This window comes from Protopterus annectens, chromosome 4.part0, assembly GCF_019279795.1.
Source record: "Protopterus annectens isolate FY-2018-M chromosome 4.part0, PAN1.0, whole genome shotgun sequence".
NCBI classification, from domain to species: domain Eukaryota; kingdom Metazoa; phylum Chordata; order Ceratodontiformes; family Protopteridae; genus Protopterus; species Protopterus annectens.
Window position 1 is genome coordinate 521943198 of NC_056733.1, and position 12651 is coordinate 521955848.

General features: G+C 43.4%; 1 protein-coding gene across 2 annotated transcripts in view; it reads right to left on the reverse strand.

Annotated features, from left to right (window-relative positions):
* The window catches only part of TPCN1 (two pore segment channel 1), a 1721246-nt gene that overhangs the window by 141655 nt on the left and 1566940 nt on the right, over window positions 1-12651 (reverse strand). For both annotated transcript variants that reach the window (XM_044068445.1, XM_044068446.1), the window contains exon 26: window positions 1060-1140. In XM_044068445.1, the coding sequence (XP_043924380.1) occupies window positions 1060-1140 (81 nt within the window). The remainder of the gene's footprint in view (window positions 1-1059; window positions 1141-12651) is intronic.

Consider the following 12651-nt stretch of genomic DNA (forward strand, 5'->3'; position numbering starts at 1 on the left):
AAGACCTGCTATGGTAGAAGTTTTATTTGAATCTAGAACAGATGCTGCTGTTAATAAAAGAGATAATTAGTAGGGCATATAAAACATTGCATGATAACCATAAGAATCAATCAGAGGTGTATGGAAAAGATTGTGAAGAGAGAATGGAAAAGTAATTTACAAGAAAACAATGGGAAGACATATTTATGGTTCTCAAGAATGCAACCACATCCAGAAGGCTTAGGATCTTTGCTTAAAAGTGTTTGCATAGGTATTTTTATACTCCAAGCAGACTTCAAAGAATTTTTCCTCAGGTGGATAGCAAATGTTGGAGGTGTGATGGAGAGGAAAGAGGTAACTGGAAACATATGTTTTCAGAGTGTAATGAGTTGGCAAACTGTGAAAACTCCCTACAGAGTACTCTTGTCAGAAATATGGGGTAAGCAAATGGCTGTAAGTAAGGAAATTATTCTTTTGAGCTCGGATACAGGATTTGAATTGCCTAGATATGGTAAAGGCCTTATTAAGTTTAATTCTGTTGGCTGCCAAAAAGAAATGACTGGAAAATGCAAAGTCTTCATCAACTGAATTTGAGGTATTGAATATTATATGAGGGATCAAAGAACTGGAAGAGTGATCTTTAGAAAAGGGTAGGGGCATATTACATAGAAGTAAACAGAAATTGTGGGAACAATACATGCATAATAATGTTCAAGAGAAGGAGGCGTGAGGTTGAAGGAAGGCAGGAATTCAGCAATTGTTTCTAATGTTGGACTGATGATAGTAGCAAAGAAGATATATGTGATGCCTATTGTACTTAAATGGAAAAATGCTAAAATGGTTTGTTTTCTTATTTGTTAATGTATGTTTACCTATAAATGATAATTTAATAATGGTGTTAAAAACAACCTCAGTATAATAATTATAACTAAAACAGGCATCTATGCAGCATTTTTAAGCATATGCCTACAAAGTTATACAGTACATCAAACAATGGAATCTCTCTGAATGTCAAACCTCTTATCATCAGTAGAGCAGAGCAACAGGTACAACTGTGAGACAACATGGCTATACTCCTACCTGGATCTCCTCTTCATACATCTTTATACTTAGATCACTCTTGGTCCTCGATCTTCTACCAATAAATTTCATGCCCGTTTGCTGTAAAACAGAAATTTCACACTTTAGATTTCTACAGAAATAAAATTGCACTACACACCCTGTGCTTGCATTTTATAACTTAGTTCCTGTATTCAAACGAGACTTGAAACATCATAAAACTGATGCTGTTTGGTATGTTAATCCTACATGGAAACATTTCTGCTGATTTGTGTACCATTATGGAACAGTCCCCCCCCCACGTAAAAATATACACTCAAAATTATACAACTCCAAATATTCAATGAATATTCAATGGTACATGATGTGCCTGTACTGTAGATGGACTCCATAAACAGCAGTCAAAAATGAACTGCAAGAAAATGAGGAAGCCATGATGCAGTGGAAAAAAAATGGAAACAAAGAAAGTAATTCTCCAAACAAACCACTTTCTGACACAATGCCTGAAGTGGGAAATTGCTTGTTGGGATATGAAGTGCAATGTTTGACAGCATCTATAAAAGTTTACTAGAAATGAACAATTACTTTGGTAAGCTGAATTCAGTAATATAAATGACACTGTTAAGAACATATGTATGTCATAACGTTGGGGATTATATGCCCTGGTTTGACAAAATTTAAAATCCCCCACCACTACATATTCACATAGTACCACTACTCATACACATACCACTACTTGTGCACATAGTACGCATCAAACATGTAAATCCACCTACGTGGAGGTTCTCTCGAAACATTTACTGAAACACGAGAGACCTCCAAAACACAAGTCTCCCACAGCTAGCACAGTTTCCACAGTACCCATGACACACAGCAACACCAGTGTCTCACCCATCAAGCCCATAAGGGGTAATACTCAAAAACCAAGTTTTTGTGCCACTGGAGACTCAATAGTGAGACAAATAGATATCCCACTCAACAAGTTGGATAAGGAGAAAGCCACGGTCAGCTGCCTGTCTGGTGCCAGGATTCACCATATCATGCGTGCACTCAGGTCTCTCAGCAAGTACCATTATGACTCTGTCATAGTTCATGTTGGTGTGAATGACCTGAGATGTACCTCACTGGACTATATGAAGACAGACATGGTCAAGCTCTCTGAGTATGTGTCCGAGGCAGGTATGTTCCTAGCCTTGAGCAGCATACTACCCTCACCTAGAATGATACCACAGTATCAAGAAAAAATGATTTATTTCAATAACTGGCTTAGTTTATGGTGTCATTCCAAGGGGATCCAGTTCCTGTCTACCTGGGAAGCCATGGTTGACAAACTTCTCTGCTTTGCCAGACACGGTTTGCACCTGGCACCACTAGGCTTTCAGCTGTTGGCAAAGGATCTTACCTCCTCCACAGTGCTTTTTTTAGGTAATGTAACAAAATAAGGGCTATGCTGCTAAATGCTAGGAGCTTAAACCAAAAATTGCACTCCCTGGAGGCACTTCTATCACTAGAGGATGTAGATGTCTGTGCAGTTACAGAAACTTGGTTTAAGGCCTCAGACAGTACCCCAGCCCTGCAAGGCTACAATGCCTTCCACACCTTTAGATTGCAACATGAACGCGTGAAAACCAAAGGAGGCAGTGTTTCAATCTATATAAGAGATACATTTACCTCAAGTCTAGTTAGACTGGACAACTCCATGGAATTACTCAATGTCCAGGTTATGGTGGATAAGACCCCATTCAAGTCTTAGCCAGTTATAGATTCCCCTCCATGGGTCACCGCACTCATGAAGCCTACTTAACCAAACTGAAGACAATCCAAATTTTAATGAATACACTGGTTATGGGGACTTCAATTATTCCACCATCAACTAGGAAATTTGCATTAATTCCATCCCATTGCGGAGGAGGAGGATCTTTTCGTTGGAGGCTTCAAGGCTTTGCAGATTTTCAGAAAAGGCTTTTTGATTAGCTATTAACAGCTTGAAAATCACTGTATTGGAAGAAGAAATTACACTGCAGCAATTGGAAGATAACTATTGAGAAGGAGAAAGAAATTGAAAATCTCTGCTAAGAGATCAAACCTGAATGCAGTGGACAAATGAATTGGGATCTATAGATTTAGGCTTTGCCCACTTTCCACTTTACCAGCCTTACACTTTGGGGTGGAGGGATGGTGACTAACTTTAGGCGTTTAGGAAGTGATGTAACTAACAGGGTGGAGGTCAGAATGAGTGAGCAGAAGGAGAATGGAGGGTTGAGCGCAGAGGTTCTGGGAATCAATGGCCGGTGCAGGTAGGCCAGCTGATGATGAGATGAAGTCTAGACTGGTCCAGATGCCACATTTTAGAGAGCGAGTAACCAACATCTGGAAGCCAGTGAGCTCTCAGTAAGGGGCTCAATAGGGTCAACTTGGCTCTCAATGAGGTAGCTTTACAAACTCCTGGTATCAGTGTGGCTTTAGGAAAAAGGGTACAGAAAATCCCGGAGGATCCTGAATGCAGAAAGTCTGGGGAGAAGTTCCATGTGGGAAACTTGTTTTGAAAAGTAGAAGCATTTTGCTGGGAAGGAAAGTCCACTGCAAAAGAATCTCGGCCTTGTTTGGATCTGACTACGATTGTGGCATGAGAATAGGAAGTCTGCTTCTTCTAGCTCTGCTCAGTCTGTCGCTAATTGGGATCGGACATGCATTATCATTGCTATCAGAAACGGCGATGAGAGGAAATTCAGCTTTCGAAAGTCTGGGAAGCTACCGACACACATCTTGGTCCCCTACAGAAGTACAGACATGTACCATGACTACAGACATGTTGTCCGTCTGAACTGCAATAGTCCCTAAGGAAAGAATAAGTGCAGGGCTTGCAACATGCTAACAGCACCTCATGCAGAGGACATTTAGTGGCAGATGGTATTCTATGGGTTGCAGGCCCATGGACCATCCTGCTAATAGAAGACCCGATCCCGATCAGATCGTAGTGACTTGTGCAACTAAACCAGAATGAAGAAACGATAGGAGCCTAGGAGCAGGAGGAGGAGAAGAGATCCACCAGATGAGAGATGCAGAACCTAAATCTAACAAAAATCTAAGGACTTTATGGGAGCTGGGATGACCCATTGAAACAACAACATCAGAAGCCTTAATTGGAGCAGCTATGAAGCTAATGGCAGAAGAAGTCGCCAAAGAATCAGGCCCACAAATTTGGCTCTGATCTTGTTGCTAAATTGTTGTTGATCGAACATGATTCTGAATGTTTCTGAATGTCCAGAATTGTTCGTTTGTGAGTCTAGCTTATGCTCTTGTGCTTTAATTGCCTATGAAGGTAATAGATATTGGCAAGGGGTAGAGAGGAGAAGATTTTTCTTATTGAAATCCCCTCCCCAATGCAGGGCAGGCAGAGTGTGGTCTCTGGCCTTGAGAGGTTGATGCCTGGTGGTGTGGAGAGGAGGGCCCAGTCCAGATCTGAAGGAAACCAGGAACATCCCACAGATCTCAGATGAGCCGTAACTGCCATGCATTTGGTAAGCACTCTGTGGCAAGTAGTGCCAAGGAAGGGCTCTGCTCTGAAAAATTGATGACTGGACCCACCCAGTGAGAAAAGCCCTGGAGCACCCTGGAGATCTTGGTGGTATATGATGACTGTGAAAGGTCTGTGGTCTGTGCCAGATGTCCTTGCCCAAAAAGGTAGAATGTAGAATGGACTGAAAGTGACCACAACCTTCTTGCCACAACTTCAAGCTTGTTTAGTTTGGTGAAAAGGACGAATTGGTCTCAATCTCCGTCGCCCTTTGGGGAACCAAGTATAGCGGATCCTACCTCTAACTTGTTCTGGGCTGGCTAGATCTGGGCTCTTTGCTAGGAGTTTTTGTATGTCTCCTGTTTTGCCAATTCCTGAGACTCGAGGCGTCTGGAAGGGGGAATGATGAGGAACGGGATACCTCGGAAAAGGATACTGTACCTGAACCTTTACCTTAGACATAATAATGTCCAAAAACAGACAGACACAGTCACACAGTTAATCCCCAAAACACACACACACACAACCTGACAGGAATGGACAAATGGAAAAAAAGGAAAAAACTCTGACTAAATCTGAAGAAATTTGAAACTTTACCTGAGCTGGTAAATCTGAGGTAGTCAGGCCTTGCATCATGGGATATAGGGTTGCCTCGAGCTGGTAAAATGAGTTGTTTGACAACTTAACATCCTATTCTAGCTCAAACTCACTAGCACAAAGGTTCCTTAACATTGTGAATTCAAATGTTCTGGAGAAAATTGTCCATACCCCGACAAGAAGAACAAATGTTCTAGAGCTGGTCCTCACCAACATGTCAAACAGGTGCTCTGCTGCAAATGTTGGACCCTCATTAGTTAAAACTGACCACAAATCAGTCACCTACGAACTGACACTAACACCAGTACTCACAAAGGCTGAAATTAGACTAAAAAACTTTATCAAGGCAAACTATATCCTCCTAGGTGAAGGTACAAATGTATTCCAAGCCCCACCCCAAGCTGAAAGTGGTAAAGTACAGTTTTGTACCTACCATAAATGTAGATGTTCGAGTGTAGACACTGCTGCAGTCATTACACTTGGGTTATCCTGCCATCAGGCGGTTTCCCAGCCGGCCTGAGTTCCAAAGTCTTGGTCTGGCGTAGATTGCTGTTGCCTCCTCCCTGACGTCAGTGCGACACGGGTATATAAGATGCAGCTGACGCCATTTTCTTCAGTTTTTCTTTCCCCAGATGTCAGGTGCCCCCAGATAGGTAGGCAATTCAAATTGCTAATAAAACATACACAAGAAATGCAAACAACATACTTTCAGCTACCAGCAAATACTCCCCATAGGTAGTAAAAGGTAGAGGAACTAGGTATGTACTAGCCAGTAAGAGGGGAAGGAGGGAGGGTAACCTGGACTGCAGCAGTGTCTACACTCGAACATCTACATTTATGGTAGGTACAAAACTGTACTATGTTCATCGTGTGACACTGCTGCAGTCATTACACTTGGGTAGAATCCCAAAGCATTAGGGGTGGCTATAAGGCGAATCCAGCTCTGGATTTAGAGTATAGAGGCAGATGGTAATGCTTGGTGAAGGTATGTACAGAACTCCATGTTGCTGCTTCCAAAATATCCTTAGTAGGTACTCCTCTGAGGTAGGCAGTTGAAGTGGCAGTTGCCCTGGTGGAGTGGGGTCTAATGCTGTTAGGCACAGGTTTTCCATGGTGTGTATAGCAGAAATGTATGCAATGTCCTATCCATTTGGAAATAGTCTGTTTTGAAATAGCTTTTCCCTAGGCTGCTGCAGCATATGCTACCAATAATTGCTGAGATTTTCTGAAAGCTTTGGTTTTGTCCAAGTAGAAGCGTAACTGCCTGTGAATGTCCAATGAATGCAGTAGTCTTTCCCCTTTATTCTGCGGTTTTGGATAAAAAGTAGGCAAGTGAATGGTTTGGTTTAGAGACAGACTTGAAACCACCTTAGGCATAAACGTAGGGTTAGTTCTTAAGGACACCCTGTCCTGGTGGAAAATGAGAAAAAGTTCCACTGCCATTAGTGCCTGTAACTCTGAAACTCTTCTTGCAGAAGTTATTGCCAGGGGCAGAACAGTTTTCCAAGATATGTATTTTAATTCTGCCGTGCTAGCTGGTTCAAAAGGAGGTAAAGTTAATTTTTCCAAAACAAAGTTGAGGTCCCAAGTTGGAGTAGGTGCTCTACGGGGCGGTCTTATGTTTTTAGCCCCTCTGAGGTACTGTTTTAGCAAAGGATTAGAGAAAATTGGTGGATCCGTGTTGTAATGTGCAGAGATGGCAGAGGCGTGGATCTTGATGGATGAAAAGGAGAGGCCTTTGTCCAGCATCTCAGTCAAATATTGTAGTATCTGAGGAATGTTTGGCACAAGAGGATCAAGGCTGTGAGCCTGGTTCCAGGCACAGAATCTCTTCCATTTATCCGAGTAGGCTTTCCTGGTACTAGGCCTTCTGGCCTCCAGAATGACATCCATAACTGCTTTGGAGAGAGCCATTGCTTGCGTGGCTAAGGAATCTTCCATGCAGCTAGGCTTAGTGTCTTTAGCTGGCTGTGGAGTAACTGATTGTTGTGCTGAGACAGCAGATGTGGTATTTGAGGCAAAGTCCAGGGTGGTTCTTGTACTAAGTTTTTTAAGATTGGGTACCAGTGCTGGCGTGGCCAGTCTGGTGCAATCAGGATCATTTTTGGCTCTTCTTGCCTAGTTTTTATGAGTACCTTTGGGAGAAGAGGCAGTGGTGGAAAAGCATATACTTGTAGGTTTGTCCAGTTGAATGAGAGGGCATCCACTTTCCATTCTTGCGGATGGTAACTCCTTGTGCAAAATTTCTTTAGCTGGCAATTCATTGGGAAGACAAACAGATCTATGTCCGGGCTCCACCATTTCTTTGTTATCATTCGGAATATTTGAGGATTCAATTCCCATTCGTGGGGATCCATGATATTTCTGCTTAAGTCGTCTGCTAGTGTGTTTTTCTCTCCTGGCAGGAATTGTGCTTGTAGGTGAACTTGAAAGTTTATAGCTGTGTTCCACAAGGCCATGGCTTGTCTGCAGAGGGGGTAGGAGTGAGTGCCTCCTTGCTTGTTTATGTACCACATAACTGTGGTGTTGTCTCTCTTTAGTAGTAGTTGTCCTGGATGCAACAGGTCCTTGAAAGCTATAAGGGCATTTTGTACAGCTAGCATATCTTTTTGATTGATGTGCAGATGCCTTTGTTTTGCGGGCCACTTGCCCTGAATACATTTTCCTGCCATATGTGCTCTCCAGGCGTAATCCGATGCATCTGTTGTCAGTGTTTGCCTGGCTGTGGGTTGAGTGAAAGGCTGTCCCTTGTTGAGGTGACAAGCCTGATCCCACCATCGAAACTCCTGTTGAAGGCAAGGTATTAGTGGTATAACTGTTTCCAAACTTTGACAGTGTTGAGACCATACATTCTTTAGGTACCATTGTAGTTTCCTCATATGCAGTCTGGTATATGGAATTAGTAGTATGCAAGATGCCATGAAGCCCAAGGCCTGCAGTATTTTTCTTGCAGGGAGTTGGGTCTTTGCTGCCATTAATTGAAAGTATTGTGTCAGTTGTCCTTGCTTGTCTGGCATGAGAAAAGCCCTCTGGGCTGTTGTGTTCAAGCTGGCACCCAGGAATATTATCTCTTGTGAGGGCACTAGTTTTGATTTCTTTTCGTTTACTGTGTACTCCAGGCAACTCAATAACTTTTTTTACAAACGCCAGATGCTGTAGAAGAATGTCCTTGCTCTCTGCTTGAATCAGGCAGTCGTCCAGGTATGGGTAAATTTGAATTCTTTTCTATCTGCAAAATGCAATTACTGGTGCCAGGCACTTTGTGAAGACCCTGGGCGGAGTAGATAATCCAAAGGGCAGTGCAGAGAATTGATAGTGCATTGGACCAGCTAAGAACCTGAGGTATCTTCTGCAGTTTTGTCTGATAGGGACATGCAGGTATGCCTCCTTGAGGTCCAAAGTCACGAGCCAAGCTTGCTTGCCCAGCATGGGAAGAAGCTGCTGTAATGTTGACATTTTGAATTTCGGAACATCCAGGTAAGTGTTTAGTGAAGAAAGATCCAGAATTGGCCTACAGGCTTTGTCTTTTCTGGGAACCAGAAAGAGTCTTAAGTAAAATCCTTGCCCTTGTTCCTGTGGTGGTACCTTTTGAATAGCTCCCATGTTTATGAGAGCCATAATTTGTTTTGGGGCCTCTGCCCTTTGATTTAGTGGCAGATTTGGCATTCCTTTTAATCTTGGCAGAGTGTGAAAGTGGAACCTGTAACCTTTTGAAATAATATTGAGAACCCATTTGTCTTGGGTGATCATATGCCAATTGTGATAAAAAAGTGCCAGTTTTCCTCCCAAAGGGGCTGCCAAGAGTGAGTTGTTTGGCAGCTGGAGTGGGAAGTCATTGGGGCTGTTTTTTATATGGTTGGTGCCTGTCTTCCCCTTCTTTCTGGCCTGATGCACTCCATTGTCGAGGCCTGTAAAGACCTTGTGGTTGACCTCTTAACTCTTGGCCGTCTGTATCTGCCCCTTTGAGGTCGGTCATTGACTGGAAAGGACCAATTCTTTGTTGGCCAGTTTCTACTAAATCGAGGAGGCTGAACCTGTAAGAAATCCTTCACTGTTTGCATAGATTTTGCCTTATCCTCCATTTTCTTTAATACCTCTTCTGCCTTAACGTCCAAATAAAACATCCTGCTGTAAATGTGCATCCAGTAATTTAGCTTTAACATGATCTTCTAATGACAGAGCCTGTAACTGCTGCTCTGCATGAGGCCTCTAAAGAATCAAAACCACATTGCAAAGTATGCTTTCCCATTTGTTCAGCGGCATGCAATAAATCCTGCATTTCTTTAAAATTAGGAGGATCTGTATCTGGAAGCATTTTTTGTTTCAACTGAGACATCAAAAATTGCTGATATTTTAGCATGTGAAATTAGCAGTTTAAGGATCTCATTGCTAAAGTTGCAGACATATATAATTTCTTTCCCCATCTGTCTAGTGCTCTGGAATCTCTGTCAGATGGAACTGGATTCTTTGCTGTTGAGGCATTGACCCCTTTGAGTCCCTGAGAAATAGTTTCGGGATCAGCAACAGGGCTTTTATACAGAAATTTGTGTGAGTCAGGGACTCTGTAATATCTGTCCGGTTTAAGTGGAGCTGGAGGTAAGGAATCAGGATTTAAGCTGGCTTCAGTGTACACATCATCCACAATATCTAGCACTGGCGGGACAGCCAGGGGTCTGTGTTGAGGTAATAATAGGAAGTCTCTAAGCCTTTTCTTGGATTCTGAGTAATCCTGGCCTTCCCAATGGAAATGCTCCCTCATGGTATGTAAGGTTTCCCCAAAGGAGTAGTCCACAGGTGGAGAGGCTGATGGAATAGATTCCTCAGCATCAGAATCCTCATAAGGGGGTAAGGAGTATCCCAGGTCTGAGGACGAATCTAAGGAAATGGACCCCTGGTCGGATGAATCATAATCTGCATCCTGTCTAGGCCTTTTATCAGGTGGGGGATGGGAACCCCTGATCAGAGTGATTAGGTCTTCGGCCATTTTGAGCATTTGTTTCTTAGGCATGGAGGCCTGTCCTGGAGAATGCTGTACTTGTTTCTTAGTTTTTAAAGGGGGCTTTGACTTAGAAGAGGGTTTAATGCTTAGCTGAGTAGGTCTGAAGACACCCTCTGAAGCTGCGGCTAGCTCAGGTACTCCGGATCCCTCTGCAGGATCGGTTTCGGTCTGTTGAAAAACTAGCGCGTCCGAAGGCCCAGCCATCTCCACGTGGGGGTCGGGGGCGGCCTGTGGTTCTGCAGAAGCGGTCGTCAGGGGCTGCAAAGGCGCCTCACTGAAAACCGGAGAACCGGTGACTGGCCTAGAAGAGGCTTCGTCATCAGTTTTGGGCCTCGGATGCCTGTCCTTGTCTTTGCGCTTTTTATGAATACCGGTCATCGGAGTTCCGACGGCATGGTATAATTAAATTTTCTGCCAAAGTAATGTCGGGCAAAATCAAACCGACGTTTAATAGTGCGCTTATTAAACCTAGCACAAAACCGACAACCAGTAATGTCGTGGTCTGGGCCTAGGCATGGGATACAATAAGAATGGAAATCCTTATGAGGTATTTGCTTCCCACAAGAAATACAGTTATTAACTTTTACTGACATCGGTCTGAGGCAAGAAAAAGTTTCCCCAACGGGGTACTTAGCTTTGTAGAAGACTTCGGTTCTGGATTCGGAATGAAAATCTCAGGAGTAGGCCGACCGGCACTTGCGAACTGCTTTTGCTTCGGGCACTGCACGGCAAGAAAGACTGAAGAAAATGGCATTTGCTGCATCTTATATACCCCTGTCGCACTGACGTCAGGGAGGAGGTGACAGCAACCGACGCCAGACCAAGACTTTGGAACTCAGGCTGGCTGGGGAACCCAAATGTAATGACTGCAGCAGTGTCACACGATGAACATCTGTGCCAAAGCTTGCATTAAAGCCCATACAATCACTTTCAAAAGTGTATTAACTTAGCTGTACTAGGTAGAATCAAAGCCAGAGCCCCAAGTAAAATCAAACTGCCATGGTGGACTTCCAACATCAACAAACTCTACAAGAAATACAAAATGTTGCTGTCCAAGAAAACAAAGACAAGGACCCAACAAAGGAAAAGCAACCTCCCCAGCCTTAACAGGCAAATAAGGCAACTTGTCAAATCCTCCAAGAGCTCCTTTATGAGAAACCTAGCAACTACTGCCAAGGATAACTATAAGGCATTTTACAGCTATGTACATAACCTAAAGGGCAGGACCCAAGAATGTGCAGTACTGGTGGCCAATGGTATCACACACATTGACCCCACAGAGATAGCGAACCTGCTAGTGGATAGGTTTGGTGAAAATTTCATTCCCTTATCCCCTCCTAACTTACAACAAACCCTCCCCCAAACTTCCTGTCCACCTTACATACCTGAAGAGCAGGTCTTTAAAGCCTTGTCCAAGGCAAAGAACATGGCCCCTATTGGACCAGATGACATCCCAGGCTGTCTTTTAAATAGGCTAAAACATGAAGTGGCATGACCATTAAGTACCCTTTTGAATCATAGCCTAACCACAGCCTTTGCTCCTGCTGAATGGAGAATAGCTACAGTTATTCCTCTACCCTCCACAAGGGTGGCCTAGCAACAGACCCGGGGAATTACAGATTCATAAGCCTGACCAGCCTCATCTGTAAGGCCACAGAACATATCACTATGGACCTCATAAATAAAGACATAGGCAACCTCCAAACTCCGAATCCTACCCAATTTGGCTTCGTGAAGGGCAGACCCTGCCTGTTAAATCTGGTGGATTTCTTTGAAAGTGCAAACCAGGCCACTGATGAGGGCAAATCTGTGCACACAACATTCCTCAACTTGGCAAAGGCTTTCGACACAATCCCACATTCCGGCATAACTGATAAACTTAGCAAACTGAATGTAAACCACTTTGTTGTAAGATGGGTTGCCAAGTGTCTCACAAACTGGACACACACTATCAAAGTGGGTGACTCCACATCAACCAGCAAACCTGTTACCAGCAGGGTGCCACAGGGGTCAGTGCCAGGCCCCTACTGTTTGGTATATACTTCTGAGAAGTTCAGGTCAAAACTAAAGGGTTGTGGCTGACCAAGTTTGCTGATGATTGCAAACTAGGTGCAATCACTGAATATCCAAATGATCTCAGTATACTCCAGGAGGGTCTCACACAGACCAACTACTGGTGTACTTCTCACGGTCTTAAACTGAATGAAAAGAAATGCATCATCATTCCCTTTGGCACAAACAATGCCCTTTACACTATCAAATCAACAACAATACCCTAAGTACCTATGAACTGGCAAGTAATCTGAGATCACAGGTTGACTGTGACCTTAACTTCAACCACCATGTGTCTACCATTGTAAGGAAAGCTTTCCACGTAGCTCACTTGATTATTTAAGGCATTGCCTCGAGAGTAAAAGAAGGTATAACCCTCCTACACTTGCACTTATCTGGCCCATAATTGAGTGTAACACCCCATTCGGTAAGTATCGTACTAAACACC